Genomic DNA, 16,595 nt, shown 5'->3' with positions numbered 1-16,595 from the left:
CCCTATATCAAAGGTAATTAGATTTCTTTTTCTGACAATCTAAAATGAAAATAAACAGAAAAAAAGGAGAAACATTCCATAATTAATAAATAAGTGATTCGCAGGATAAAATACAATGTGGAGAACCAAAAGCTGAGAAATACTTTCCAAAAGTAAAAGAATAGAACAAAATGGCATTCGTGTAGAATAATTACCGTGAATCCCACTGGAACACTTAATTTTGTTGACAAATTAATTTGTAAAGTCTTTCAAGAATATCTAAGTTACAACAATGTCTATTTCCTATCTTTATTCATAATATTAAATAGCTGATCACATTTGCTAATGAAAAATGATAGGAGTCATATACTACATGAGTCCTACTGTTATAAATATTGGTCATAAATAAAAGATCTATATGCAGTATAATGAAACCAACAATCATTACTGACATGCCAACTCAATCATACCAAAAGGTTAAAATATATGGAATTGAACTGACTATACTTATTTTAAAAAGTATTCCCAAAGGAACACAAAGTTATTTGTACAGTATTACAAATCTGATGAAAAGAAGCCGGAGTTTGAAATGCAAAATAAAACTTTGCTGGATATTTGCCAAATTTCCATTATAAGATGGCTTCCCATGCACAAGAAACATTTCTCTACTTGTACCTTATAAATATATATATACTACTGATTTTTAAAGTATTGCAATGAGAATATCTAAGTTCTTATATACTTTGGCTCACTATTTAAGCATTTATTTTAAATTTAACTAAGCTTTACTTTAATAATTAATTTTATACAACTCACCACTTTTGCATCAATTGCGACCTGAGCAAAACCTTTACGATTACCCCATACGATGGTGTAGGTTTCATCACTAATTAGGGCTTCCCGAACTCCACCTGGTGAAATAGCTAACAAGTGACCACTCCTCAGAATTTCAACACATTTTTCTCTTGGTCCATGTAGAGCACAAAACACATCAAGTAATAAACTAAACCCTGTAAGAAACATGAGCACGAAGATATACATCAAGTACTTCTTATTCAGTTCTTCAAGAGCAAAACTCTTCACAACCTACATATTTTACTATCTATATTTAAATCAGTAAACTCTTTATTTTTTAAAATCAACAAAGAACTGGCCGCTTAGCTCAGTTGGTTAGGGTATGGTGCTGATAACACCAAGGTCCAGGGTTCAATCCCTGCACTGGCCAGCTACAAAAAAAAAAAAAGAAAGAAAAAAAAGAAAAAGCAATAAAAACTCTTAAGATTAACACTGCTGGTGAAGTAATAGCTACATGTTACTGATCACCTACTATCCTGGCCCTTACATATTCAAACCGTCAATTAAAACTCACAATAATCTTGCAAAACAGAGATTCTTCTCCCCATTTTACAGATTTTGAGGAAAGTTGGGCTTGGAGAATAAGTAGCTTGCTCAAAGTCACACACCTAGGAAGTGGCAGGGCAGAGATTCCAGTCTGGGTGTGTCTAGTCCAAAGCTCCTTCCCCTGCATCTCATGGCCAAACACTGTCTAAAGTATTTATTAGAGTAATCAGAAATAATATTCCACCAGCAATCACAAATCTAACCTTTCTTTAACTCTATAAGAGAATTACTCAAGAGAATGTGAATATGACTGTGCTTAGCCCTACCAAAATTGGCAAGACCATAAGCAAATCTATTGAAATTAAAAGTTAGATGATGCTAATTCTACAATTAAAGTTTTGAAAATTAATAATAATACCAAACATCATTAAGAGTTTTTAATAAAGTGAGGGTGTTTGACTGAGGAACAGCTAATTCTAAGTCTTAATATTATACAGCTTTTCAAATTACAACTATTTATGGATGAAAGAAATAATCCTGTCAGTAATGAAATAGTTTAATCAAATCCTACACTGAAACTTCATAAGAAACATTATTCCTTGAGACTGGAAAATATAGGGATGGGTGCTAAAAACTGTGCAGACTAACCAAAACTTCTCATTGGTTTAAAGATATGAAGTAAGATTAAAAATATCATTAAGAGTGAAATAATTTTCACCCTACATTGTATTAAAAGCTCACTGATTTAACTTGATGCGTTCTCATAATAAATGAATGGAAAGGGGAGGTTGCATAAATTACAAGATAAATTATAAAATCTTTTCTCTTGCACTAAAAATTATAATACTTTCAAAGAGCAACAACAGGCTTAAGGTAAATAAATGTCAAAATATTAAAAGGAAAAAATACTAAAAAGGCTCGTAAAGGGGGAAATTTTTTTGAAAAAGCCACATGCTAAAAATATTCACATTTTATTATTTATGAAAAGGGGGGGGAAGAGAAAGCAATGTAATGTTCCATAGAGAAAATTAGTTAATATTTTAGTCATACATTAAAACTGTTCCTCATAAAACATAGTAAAGTGTTAATGCTAACATTAAATCTTAAAAAAAAACACAAAACTGTTTGCATAATATTTGAAAATATGCAAATTTAAAATGAAGTAAAATAAATCAAAATGATAATTGGTTATGTTAGCATAGTAAGATCATAATAATGTTCTTCTGTTTTCTAATTTCCAAATCTATTATAAAGTGATCATGTTACTTTTTAGAGGAAAATCGTATAGCCAACTTAGTTTATACACAAAATACAAAAAGCTGTTTAGTGACAGAGGGATACCCGAAGAATTAACCATGTTTATGAAAGTCACTGAAGTAGATCATTACTTAATTCACTGCCTGGTTTGTTTGTCTGGTTGATGGGTTGGCTTTATATTTATTATCCTAGAGAACATACAATCAACTTTCTTGGCTTGTTTCTAGCGATTTAGCGACAGAAGAAAATACAAGATTATTCAAGAATGATTTAAAAAAAACTCTATCGTGTTTGAAACCACTTGGTTAATTAGTCTTCTTAAAAAGGTAAAAAGCTTTTACAAACATGAAAAAGAATATAGTCCTCAGTCACAGAGTCTACCAGGCAAGTTGCGTATGATAAGAGACATAATGTATATTCTTTAGGGTAATATAATGTTATTATATGAAGACAAAATATATCCTGGTTAACTTTCCTTTTTTCTTTTTTTTTTTTTTTTACTAATTTTGTTTTGCTATCAAACTGACAGTTACCAAACTCTAATTACAGCAAAATTAAACTCTCAATAGTCAGTATCTCCTAGAAAACTTTATCACATGAAATATCAACTACCTTCTACATCAAAATATAAATTAATAGTTTGGCAAAAATTAAATTTATTTTTAAAAAGTTAAAATTCAGGATTTAACTTAGAAAAGTAATGACTAAATACCTATTAACAAAAAAAGAAACTAGATAACATTTTTAGCCATGTTTTATTTTTAGATATACCACCTAAACAGGATAATTAGACATTCCCAAATTAGACTTCCAAGCGTTACCTTAAAAGAGCCAAAATCTTTTCCAAATGATACTAGAGAGCTCAAAGGTAGAGACTACCACGTAATTTGATCATGTTAATTAAATACTTTCATACTACTATCTACAGTAAAAGTTTACCTGGAATTTTAAAGACAAAGTGATCAGCTACTACTCGACAAGTTCTGCCTTTGTGGATAAAAATTTTAGCCATGAAGTAGTAAAAATCTATGGGAATAGCTCCATGATAAAAAATTATAAGTGCTGGTCCTTCTGGTATTTTTTCCATCCCATGAACTTCATAACCTGTTCAAGAGACAAAATACAGAGACTTAAAATATGTTTATTAATTTATTTGTATTAAAGGACAGTCAGTAACTCAGAAGCTCAGTCTTTTCCTAAAAGAGTGCATGAGGCCTCCTCATTCCCTTACCCTTTCCCTTCTTCTTCCCTTTCTCTTTCTTTCCCTGCCTTTCTGGAACAAATTAGCCCTCAGCCACCAGGTGGGCCAGAGTGAAGTAGGCACCTATGTGGAGGTGGCCTGGAGTGAGTGTTGGGGCCCAGGAGGGTGAGGAGGATAGTCGCACAGGGTGGCCTGGAGTGGGGAGTCAAAGCCGGAGAAGAGTCATGAGCGTACCCATGCAGGAAAGAGCCTGGTACAAGGGTGGCGGTGCAAGACTGGGAGTACTGTAAGATAGATGCTGGACATAGTCCTCTTCCCTCCTCCCTTGTATACCAAAGTTCCCCCTCCCCCCCCTCCTTGGGAGGCTGCCCCTGGCCAAGGCAGTTACCCAAGGAAACACACATCCCCTTTAGACAACTAGAATGCTGGAAGAAGCAGAACACTAAGTAAGGGAGCAAACACTCTGACGGCAGGAGATTAGCTGGTAAATTATCTACTTGGCCTTAAGTTGGGTGCTCCCTGACTTATGTGAGCTGAGTGAGGGTCTGCATGTAAGCCTGAAAATGATTTACATCCCTACTTTGATCTGTTAACTACATAACTGCTGTATATACTCCAGGGCGGTGAGGACTTCTTACCAACTGGACACCATCGGTGCCTCTCGTAAGTCTAATAAACCAATGTTTCTACCTGCTGAACCTCCAGGTGATTTCTTTGGAGTGGGTAAACATTATGTAAGTGCCCTCTCAGATTTGTGGCTCCTGCATTACAACTGGAGTAACTAGCAGGATACTTCAGAGAAATCCCCCACTGAAGTGGCTGCAAGAGAGAGGAAGGGGACAAGAGAAACGTCCCAGGGGAAATACCTGGGTGGATCACTGGTTCAATGTGGTTCAATGCTGCTAGCTTGGTAAATAGCAGGGGACCACCACGAGTATGGGGATATCCCCAAAATGCCAGCAGGACAGATGGAGGTGTTGAAGGCAGTTGAAGAAAAAGGAGGTATTCAGAAGAAAAAGGAATACAAGGCTGTGGCTGCCCTGGTGGCATGGCCACTCCTCTGGGGGCTCAAGTTAGCAACCAAGAAGGAAATTGAGTCATGGAGCCAAGGACTGAGGTTGAAGGAAAAGTTAAGGCTAGAAAGAGGCTCATTTAACTCAGGCTGACAGCAAGGATATTACAGCACATCAGTTGCACCAAGCCACTGACCATCTACACATTTTAGTATGATGTTTTGTGAAAATGAAAGGAAAGCAGCTGCTGTGGGCTAAGATCCGCACAATAGTGACAAATCCAGAGTGGAATCCTAGAAAATGGGAGCCCATTTCTGAGACTGATACCTCAGATGAGGACAATGAGAATGTCCAAGTGGAGGTGATAGAGGATGAAGCAGAAAATCCTCAGGCTAGGCCAGTAATCATGCAAAAGCTTAAGACTAGCTTAAGAATGAGCAGAGGGCAAATGCCCAAGATTTGCTTCCTCCTCTAAAATATATGCATACAAGCACCTACTCTCATGCCTCGGCAGAGCTAGGAAAACTAGCTATCAAGTTTTGTCAGAAAGAGAGAGCATTCCTGAGTGGCTGCTCCGTTTGTGGGATACAGAGGTCGATAGCATAGTGTTGTCAGGGGATGAACTGGTGAAAATGATATTGGTCACCAATCATCCCTCACTCCAGCAGTGCATTTACAGAGCAGGGCAACATGATGAAAATGCCTCCCGGGTGACTTGGATCATGGCGGGCTGCCAAGCCGCCCAGCCCGATGAAGGGAGCATTCCAGGAATGCCTCCTTGGTGGTCTACCATGGAGGATTTGCAAGAATTCCCTAGGGAACTGGGAATGAGACATGCTATTTACTGAGACCCCTTCTGTGGTCCGAACTTGGTACAATTTACTGGAGGAATGAAAGACAGGGTTATACAGTCGGCTCCCAGTAGCTGCAATGAAACACTGGTATCCATTCTGTCATCTCTAGTAGGACAATACATTCAAAGGGTGGCACAGGCCATAGCTGACCCAGGGAAAACTAAAATCATACGACAAAAGAAACAAAGCTGCAAAGTGAAAGCAGCAGCACCAAAAGGGAAAAGAGGGGAAAAGGGAAGTCAGAAGGAGCCAGTGAAGGTTACTAGAAAGCAGCTGTGGGTGGACCTAACTAAACCAGGGGTCAATCCAAAAATTAAATAAGTAGCCAAATGTCACACTGCTTAAATTGTGGCGATAGTTGCCCAAAGAGAAATGGTTCCAGACCCTGCCAGAAAAATGGCCAGAGACTTGGCTGATAAGGGAACGGACTCCTTCCGGGGAGGGTAGGCAGAGACACAGCTGAAGGACTTGATGAAGTTGCCCTCTATAGTTCACAAGTGGAACCAAGTGCTCCTCCAGAGGAAGACAAGACAAATTTCATGTTCCCTTGGTCCCAAGCCTAGGGGTGGGGCCAAGGGACAGAGGAATGCGGGAGGCCCCATGAGGAGCTTGCTATATACTGGTCTCTGCCGAACATACAGAGAGATTGCGTTGATAGATACAGGAACCAAATATACATATATGGGAATCCATCAAAATTCGAGGGGTCAATTACTGCTATAGATGGGTATGGTGGGCAATCCATTAAAGTAAGAAAGGTGAAGCTGATATTAAGATTGGTCGGCTCCTCCCACCCCAACCCCTCAAAGGAACATACTGTATATATCTTTCTGATCAGGGAACACATACTGGGGATTGATATACTGCAAGGTTTGTGTTTGCATACTAGTGTGGAGGAGTTTCACCTACGAAGAAGAGTTGTGAAAGATACAGAGAGGTAAAGCACAGCACTCCCTGGTGCAACTGCTGCCACCCCTGCAAATAGTGGCAACTAAGCAATATCAGTTGCCAAGGGGTCACAAGAATATTAGGGAAACTATAATGGAACTGGCCAAGGTGAAAATAAAACGCCCAGCCCATAGTCCATATAACTCCCAGGTGTGGCCCATCTATAAACCAGATGGAACCTGGAGAATGACTGTGGACTATAGAGAACTAAATAAGGTAATTCCTCTTTTACATGTGGCTGTACCTAATATTACTGATATTATGGATAAATTAGGGACTCCTTTGGGGGCACATCATGCTGTGTTAGACTTGGCTAATGCTTTCTTTAGTATTGATGACCATCCAGATAGTCAAGACCAATTCGCCTTTACTTGGGAAGGATGTCAATGGACATTCACAGTTTTGCTGATGGGCTATCTACATAGTCCTACCATCTGCCATGAAATGGTCGCTGAAGATTTGGGAAAATGGACGGCACCTCCATCAGTGAGACTATTCTATTATACTGATGACATTATGATAACTTCCAATTCTCTTACAGATTTGGAGGAGGCTACTCCATCCCTTATCACTCACCTATAGAGGAGAGGATGGGCTATAAACCAAAACAAGGTCCAGGGACCTGGATTATCTGTCAAATTATTTGGTGTTATCTGGCTGAGTAAGACAAAAGTAATGCCCTCTGCAGTAATAGACAAGATTTAGGCATACCCTAAGCTGACTAGTGTTAAACAATTCCAGGAATTTCTGGGATTGTTAGGATACTGGGGATGTTCATTCTCCATTTAGCTCAAATGGTGAGGCCTCTATACAAGCTAGTAAAAAATGAAGCAAAATGGGATTGGACATCTGAGTGTCAAGCTGCTTTCAGTTCTGCAAAAGCAACAGAATGGGGCATGCAAGCACTGGGAGTTCTAAATCCAGCACAACCCTGTGAATTGGACATAAATATTCCCAGGAGGGTTATACGTGGAGGTTATAGCAATGAGAGGGGAAAGCTTGCTTCTATGAGGTTCTGGTCCTAGACATGGAAAGGAGCAGAGGCCTGATATAGCCCTATATAAAAACAAGTCAACACTGCCTATCAAGCATTGCTAGCCACAGAACTGGGCACCAGACAGGCAGCTGTGACAGTGAGGACTGCATTGCCAATTGCTGGACCGATTCATGACATCACCATGCAACCCCATACTTCCAGTGCTCAGACAACCACGGTGACCAAGTAGCACACCTACTTGCAACAACACATTAAATTATCCACAAGTCCCCTAAGCCACGAACTATAAGTTATTGGGACCTGTCACGTTTATGGAGCCAGACAATGTGCCCACCAAACCCGTGGTAATCCCTCACTCATTACGGGGTGCCACCAGTGCCAGAAGAGGCTTGGTACACCAACAGCTCCTCTCGAGGGCACCCCCCTGATGGAAAGTCATTACATACCAACCATCAACAGATAGCACCTGGATGGATGACGGCACCAGGCAAAGCAACCAGTGGGCTGAACTGCAAACACTATGGATGGTGATAGCCAAAGAGAAAAGCCCAGCAACCATCTATACCAACAGCTGGGCAGTTTTTAAGGGTCTCATGTTGTGGCTGCCTCAGTGGAAAAAACAGGAATGGTTAATTATGAATAAGCTCCTGTGGAGTCAGGACATGGGGCAAGATATATATGCTAGCAGCCAACATAAATCAGTGACTGTGTACCATGTATCTGGGCAATGATGAGGCCAATGCCCTGGCCCATGTGAGATGGCTGGAAGAAGCCCCCACTTCTTAATATACCAACAGCTCCTATTGAGGGCACCCCCTCGATAGAAAGCCATCACATACCAACCATCAACAGATACCATCTGGATGGATGATGGCACTGGGGAAAGCAGCCAATAAGCTGAATTGCAAGCAGTATAGATGGTGATAGCTAAAGAGAAAAGCCGGTAACTATCTGTAGTTTTGAGTCTCACATAATAGCTGCCCCATCAAAAAACAGGGCTAGTTAATCATGAATAAGCCCCTGTGGGGTCAGGACATGTGGCAAGATATATTTGCAGTGCAAATTCAATTCAAGGCACCAGCCCCATTCTGTATAGAAAGGCTGAATGGCACAGGTAATGAGACCATGCAAGAAATGGGATGGACCCCCAAAGAATTATGTGGGACTACTAACACTCTTACAGATGCTGAGCAATGGGGACGGCAAAATTCTCCTTATAAGCAGGAGCACATCCCATGCTGGGCTTATACAGATGGCCATACCTCCCATATAACTGGACAGGAAGGTGTACATGAGGCTGGCCCTATATTCCCAGGAGAGTGCTCACGACCCTTCCCCTTCTGCCTAGCAATTGGAAGCCTTTTCTGCAAGACATCGAATTAGATGCACTCCCTGGTGGTTTTATCCCCTTACAACTTTTTCTCCACCAATAGGTAATATTATGACTGAAAAGGCAGTGGAAGCCCTAGCCAACCACACCACCAATGTCCTGTATGCTAGTTCTCATGATATCCATTTGTTGAATAAAGAAGTCTTCCAAATTAGAAAGATAGTCCGCAAAACAGGATGGCTCTAGACATGCTTACTACTGCCCAAGGGGGCACCTGTGCCACTATTAAGGCTGAATGTATATTCCTGATTTCTCTTACAATGTCTCCCTGTTCCAAAAACTGTACATACTGAAATTAAGGCTATGGATGCCACTGCCTGTGACCTTTCCTCAGATTAGTTTTTGTCACTCAACCCATTTTGGAAAAGGATCATAATAGGAATGGTGGTAGTGGTAGGAGTGCAGTTGTTTGGTGCTTGTGGGTTATACTGCATTTATGGTATCTGGATGCAATGTGTGACTCGTTGCTCCACCCTAGGGGACACGCAGAAGATTAATATGATGCAAACACTGTGAGGGTGGAATAGTCGTACGTAGGAGTGGAATGTAGGGCAGATGCTGGACATAGTCCTATTACCCCCTCCCTTGCATACCAGAGTTCCCCTTCCCTCTCCTCTCTGGGAGGCTGCCCCTGGCCAAGGCAGTTACCCAAGGAAACACACATCCCCTTTAGACAAACAGAATGCTGGAAGAAGCAGAACACTCAGTAAGGGAGCAAACACTCTGTCAGCAGATTAGCCAGTAGATTAACTTCTCTGCCCTGCCATATCTCAGGTGCTCCCTGACTTACATGAGCTGGGTGAGGGTCTGCATGTAAGCCTGAAAATGATTTATATCCCTACTTTGATCTGTTACCTATAAAACTGCTGTATGTACTCCGTGGTGGGCTTCTTACTGATCGGCCACTATCGGTGCCTCTCATAAATCTAATAAGCCAGTGTCTCTATTGCTGGACCTCCAGGTGATTTCTTCGGAATAGGTAAACACTATGCGAGAACCCTCTCAGATTTGGGGCTCCCATATTACCAGTACAAATACAGAAAAGGAGAGAACTAGAATAAACTCTGTCACTGCAAGAGAAGGTCGCTCCCACCATAACAATGAAAAAAAGCAAACGGTTTACAAAACCCTAACTTTTCCTGAGCATGTCAGAGAGCTGAGGTCACAAGGCAACCAGGTGAAATGAGCTCCAAAGGGAGACAAGCCCCTCCAAGGAAAGACAAAAACTGAGTGTGGGAGGAAGCAGCAGATGCTATAAATGTGGGTAAGAAGAAAAGAATGAATAAATACTTAACAGCCGAGTATGGGCTAGCATTGAGTGTAGAATCCCTGGGGACCGCAGACACACACCAACATGTCCACACTCACTCTGTAGCTCTTCTCCACAGCCCTCAATGAGTACTCACTAGAAAAATTAGGGGTGAGGCAGGAGACCAAAGAGAGCCCCGCTAGTGATACAGAGAATAAAACCCTACTCACTTCCTGGAAGTTTCTCTTGTAAAAACAAAACCAGTCAGACACTAGAAGAGGTGCAGGAAACTCTCCCACCCCCTCTGAGAAAAAGGTACAGGCAAAAGTCATCTGATGCTAGGAGGGACAGAACTCCACCACCCCCAACCTACACCCCCTGCCCCACTGCTCCAGTGTCAGGCAAAAGTCCACTACTTCTAGGGAAAGGCTAAAAGCAGAAGTATCTGCTACTGGGAGGTAGGAGTGGGCAGCAGGAAACGTGCTTAGGCCCAGGGTCCTGAAATGATATAAAACAAAGATCTACCACTAGGGAGAGGGCCAGAAACGCTCCCATCACAAGACCCCCACTCACAAAAGGCAAAGTTTGCCTGCCACAGAGAAGGAAAGGAACGCGGTATAACGCCTCATCCCTGAAAAAAGGGCCTGATAAGATTTTAGCTAAACCAGAAAAACAAAGGAGTGCCCCCCCACCACCACCACCACACTGCATCCTCACTTGGAGTAATAAGCAAAGGCAACTGGGGTCAGGGCAGGAGCATGAAGAGGGACCCCTTCTGTGGCACAGGCAATATAGGACTGAGGGAAGAGCAGGAATACTAAGAAAAACCCCCCTGGTACTCCAGGCTTTATATTACGTACAAGGCAGCAGTAGGTGTTTGAAGTCTGTGCTGAACTGAAAGTAACTATAGCAACAACAAAACCCAAACCCAGTTCAACTATTCAGTGGACTGAATCAACCCCTAACCAATCACTAATGACCTGACAGGAGTGCCAATTTTCAGTCACAAATACTATTTATCTCAGTCTCCACTGTTCTTTTATACACAATGCCCAGAATTCAACTAAAAAAATTATGAGGCACACAAAACAGTAAGGAAAAAAATCCATTGTCAAGAGATACAACCATCAACACAACTGGACCCAAAAGTTGAAACTATCAGACAGTAACTATAAAATAACTATGATTAATAAATTAAAGGATGTAGAGGAAGAGGCAGAAACACATGTAATCAGATTAGGAACTTCAGCAGAGAGATAGAAACCATTAAAAAAGAGTCAAACAAAGTTTATAAACTTGAATGAGATCTAAAGATTAGATATTAGTATCTATTAATGTTAACTTCCTGATTTTAATGGGTTTTTTGAGATTAAGTATGAGAACATCCTTGTTTGTAGAAAACACACAAAGTGTTAATGACAGGGTAATATAGGCACTTACAACAAAATGATTTAGGAAAATAAGTTCTTTGTACAATATTTGGAAAATTAATTATTTAAAAGTGTACTAATAAAAGCAGTAATCATAATGCCCTCTATGGAAAAATTATGTAAGATCAAAGAATAATAGAATCTACAAGATAAAAAAATAAAAGTATCAAACTAGCAGACAATATTAGAATTTAAGACTATTTTCAGTTGCTAAACAAAGTTATCAACACAATCTGAACCATCAAACACACTTTCATTTCTCCACTAATTTCTTAGAAACGATCTGGACCCTTCTGTGTAAGCTAGATATGAGGTAGTTCCATGGGAGTACTAGATTCTATTGGTTACAAGCAGGTTGTGAAAGGGGTAAGGAAATGAACAAAGAGGAGTGGGTGAAAGGGGCCAGGATATGAGCGTAAATTAAGTTAAAACTTTCCTAGGAGATAGATAACACAACCTAGGGTAAAATTTAACAGAGGCATAAAATAATTCACTAGTAAAAATAGGAAAAATCACTCCGGGCTTGTTGGTAAGAAAAAAGAAAAGAAAAATTCTTAACTAGTGACCCAATGCAAAGTAACACACCATTTAAATTGTTATATACAAATGGATTACGTAAAAATGCGGCAAAATTTTATTTCATTCACAAACATAAGACTTCATTTTTACATATTTAAGTTATTCTTTAAAAATTCCCTCATTCTGTTCACTGAAAATGAACAATTACTGAGGTTGTCTGACATTACCAAAAGGATCAACTGTCCCATAAAATAAATTTTCTGAGAAGTAAAGAATACTCCTTTGAGGGATTCTACAGAGAATATTCCTAAGGTTCTCTCTGGCTTTATGGAATATTAAAATTAAGAAGCAATTGCACTATTTACATAACACCAAATCACCTGCTTAAAAGAAGAAAAACTCAATTAATCAATTATTGGCAAAAATGATAATTTTTTTTTAGGCCCTATTGCCTTTATGTCCCAACTGCCTATCAAGTGACATTAGAGGGCCGGCCCGGTGGCGCACTGCTACAGTGCGCCGCTTGGGAGCGCGGTGGCTCTCCCGCCAAGGGTTCGGATCCCACATACAGACCGGTTCCTGCTCACTGGCTGGGCGAGGTGCGGGTGCAACATGGAGGGTTACGATCCTGTTGCTGGTCCCGGTCCGGTACGGGCGCGACACTGAGGGTTGCGATCCGTTGCCGGACAAAAAAAAAAAAAAAAAAAAAAAAAAAAAGTGACATTAGATTATTTTATGTATCATATAACTTGTGGCTCCCTGAATATACTTTCTCAGCTTTGTCCTTCTGCTCATGCAGTTGCCTTTAGTTGGAGCACTTCCTGCCCCATGTTTCCTCTCTAGTAGTAGAAATTTTACTATACTTTAACTCCTCCTCTTTCAGACTTTATACTCAGTGGTCACACAGTTTTGTGCATTTTACCACCAAAAACTCTCTCAAGTCTATCACCTCCTTCCCTTTCCTAACTTCAGTGTCCAGCTGCAGCCCCATCAACTCCTGTCTATGGCACACCAATGCCAGGGGGATCTGATGAGCAATGGAAGCTTGGAGAAAGCAGTCACAACAGCAACTACTGTCACTGTCCACCCAACCACTGTCCAGGGAGGGGGAGCCTCAATCTGCAGATTTTGAGTCGTCCAGGCCCCATTAATAAGGACAGCCTTAATCTGTGATGAATATGGCTCTCTTATTTGATGCCATTACGTATGTAATTTATTTACTTCCCCTGCTATGATCCCACACTCATGAGATATTCTCCTGACCTTCTGGCTTCTCATATAGCTTCCTACAGGAAGAGGATTTGAAGGTCACATGGAGCTCAGTTAATTCCTCTCATGGCAATGATTTATTATGTTATATAAATGAGTTAACTGCCTTCTGGCTTTAGACATCCGTATCATGAATTCAGATAATGATAATCTCCTAAGAGAAGTTGATGAATTTTCCATCAAAAATCCATTCTTGAGCCTATATACCTACACATTATTGGTAAATAAACAATGCCACCCTTTTGGATCTTCCTCAGGAAAGCAAACAGAACTAAACTACCTACAAAATAAAATCCAAACTCCTGAGCATAGCATTTAAGATCCTTCGAACCTGGCTTCAGTCTACCCTTCCATGTTCATCACTTAACATACTTCCTGGTCATGAATGATTCATCTTGTAGTCCTAAATACATCATGCATTTGCTGCTGTGTTTACCATAAATGGTATCCTATGAGTATAGTTAGTTATGAATCTTTTTCTGTTCAATAATGTATCTTTGAGATCTACCCACAAAAGACACATAAGTAATCTTATTTTTTTTAATAGTTATAAACTATTCCATAATAAATTCATGTTACTGTTCATTTAGCCATTTCCCTATTCAGGAACAATTGGATAGTTTCCAATTTTTCACAAATATCACTGCAATGAACACCCCTTTATATGCATCCTTGTACACTAAACATGTGAGTTTATCACTAGAATAGACACTAAGAAGGGCAACGGCTGATCATATGATATGCCCATCTTAAATTATAGTAGTTATTACTAAATTGTCTTCCCAACTGGCTCTACATTACTTTCCCACATGCATCCAACAGGAGTTCCCATTTCTCCACATTCTCATCCTTTAATGTTATCACATTTAATTTTATCAGTCTTTTGGGTAAAAATGATATCTCAATGCCATTTTAATTTGCATTTTCCTAATTACCAGAGGGGCATGTGCATCTGTAATGATTACTGGCCATGTATGTTTCTTGATCACATCCTTAGGACATTTTTAAGTTGGATTTTTTTTCTCATTATTATTTGCTAAGACAGGTTGTAAATAAGTTGCATTGATCTGCCCGTCATTTAACATGTCTTTTAGCTGTCTTTTTTTGTTTTTTTTTTTTAAATAACCGATACCCAATTTATTAAAATAGTTGACTTAAGCATCGGTAATGGTAATTTCAACTTTGATTCCTGGCTCAATGGAAGTAATCTGTTTAACAATCTCAGAAGGGCTATGCAAGTCAACAAGACACTTGTGGAAGCTCATCTGAAAACGATCCCATGTCTTAGTATCTTCACCACAAGGCATTTTTCTTGTACTGATTCTCAAAGAACTGGCCCTTTCACTTTAAGATTCTTTTCCTTCGTATCTCTCATCAAGTCAGCACACACCTGCACCAGGGATTTTGCATTGCAGCTGACTAGGGTAATTCTAATTCAGTGAGTTGCCACCTCTGGTTACACATGTGTCTTTCCAGTATCTTAAAATACAGGGTTGTAGTGCAGCATCCCGACTGAGTAAAAACCGGTGAGTCAGGAGCAAGAGTGGGCAGACCTGATCTCTATAGCACCTGCCACCACGAAGAGCTAGATATGACTTTTTAAAATAGCTTTCACTTTTCTGTCTTCTTGAAGACCTTCCCTACTTCCCTACTATCAGATATTTTCCTATATCTTTTCCTGCTGATTTAAAATACCACCTTTATCATTTATAAATTCACATGTTTCTGGGCCCTACACTGTTTGATTTGTGGCAATCCTTTCCCTGTACCAATACTACAATTTTAATCACTATATATAATGTTAATAAAATGTTTTTGATATAAAGTGAAAACACTCATTTTTTCAAATTGGCCTTAGTTAGTCTTGTTTATTTATTCTTCCATACAAATCTTAGAAGCTGCATGAAAAAGCAGTTGGAACTGCATTGAATTAATAGATGAACTGGGGGTGTGGGCGGCAGAGTGACATCTTTACCATATTGAGACCTCCCATCCATTCATCTCTTTTAAAACTCCACCTGTATGTATAGTTTCTCCATAAAGCTCTTACATGCTCTTACACATTTTTTGTTAGTCCTAAAAGAATTTTTCCTTTCCTTCTTAAAAATGACTATGGTTAGTATATGGGCAGTTAAATAATTTTATGTTGATCTCATATATCCATTTCTCTTGCTTAACCATTCTTCTTAGTACTGATAAATTTGTTGAGTCATTTGGTTCTTTCAGGTATCTCATTTTCTAATCATTTTACTTCCTATTTCTAGGACCTCCAGGGCAATGTTAAGTAGTAGTGGTAACTGCACCCTTGTCCTGTTCCCTACTGATGAGAATTGCTTTCATACTTCTCTACTTCTCCATTATGTATGTTTGTTGAAGATTTCTGGTACATTACCTTTATTAGTTAAAGCAGTACTTTCTAGTCCTCATTTGCCAAGACTTTTCATCATAGATATTGAATTTTATAAAATTATTTTCTACCAGACTGACATACAAATCTCCTTTTTCTGTGTGTTTGCCTTAGTTTTTATGGCTAAGTTATGCCAGTCTCGCAAAATAAACTGCATAGCCCCACATTTTTCTATATTCTGAAGCAGTTTATGATGGACATTATTTGTTCCTCAAAAGTCTGGCAGAACTCATGGGCTCTGGGACACTTGTGGAGGGAGGAGGAGATAAACTTTGGACACTGTTCCAATTTGTTTGATTATTGGTATATTCTATTTCTGTCTTTGTGAACCAATTTTAATCATGTCTATTCTCCTGTTGCACTAGCCATTTCACTTAGTCTTTAAATACAATGGTGCAAAATAGTTACTTAAAATTTGTTTCTACTCATTCTTCAAAGCCTTATTCAAAAGCTACCTCCTCTGAATAGTGCTTTTATTTTTGTCCTATAAGAAAAGGAATTGGCGGGCCGGCCCAGTGGCGCACTGCTACAGTGCGCCACTTGGGAGCGCAGCGGCGCTCCCACCGAGAGTTCGGATCCCACATACAGACTGGTTCCCGCTCACTGGCTGAGCGAGGGGTGGGCGCAGCACCAAGGGTTGCGATCCCGTTGCCGGTCCCGGTCCGGTACGGGCGCGACACTGAGGGTTGCAATCCGTTGCCGGACACGAAAAAAGACAAAAAAAAAGGAAAAAAAAAAAAA

At 39.9% G+C, this 16,595-nt stretch overlaps 1 protein-coding gene across 6 annotated transcripts in view; it reads right to left on the bottom strand.

Annotated features, from left to right (window-relative positions):
- Window positions 1-16,595, bottom strand: part of TMEM68 (transmembrane protein 68) — a 92,472-nt gene that overhangs the window by 60,829 nt on the left and 15,048 nt on the right. For all 6 annotated transcript variants that reach the window (XR_551078.1, XM_008580803.1, XM_008580800.1 and 3 more), the window contains exons 4-5: window positions 3,517-3,681; window positions 796-989 (exon numbers count right to left, since the gene is read on the bottom strand). Coding sequence is in view for 5 of the 6 variants with exons in the window: in XM_008580803.1 (XP_008579025.1) it covers window positions 796-989; window positions 3,517-3,681 (359 nt within the window). In the remaining variant the exon portion in view is untranslated. The remainder of the gene's footprint in view (window positions 1-795; window positions 990-3,516; window positions 3,682-16,595) is intronic.

Source organism: Galeopterus variegatus, unplaced genomic scaffold (genome assembly GCF_000696425.1).
Source record: "Galeopterus variegatus unplaced genomic scaffold, G_variegatus-3.0.2 Scaffold2163, whole genome shotgun sequence".
NCBI lineage: Eukaryota > Metazoa > Chordata > Mammalia > Dermoptera > Cynocephalidae > Galeopterus > Galeopterus variegatus.
Note: the sequence above shows the minus strand (reverse complement) of the source record. Positions and strands in the feature narration are given on the sequence as shown.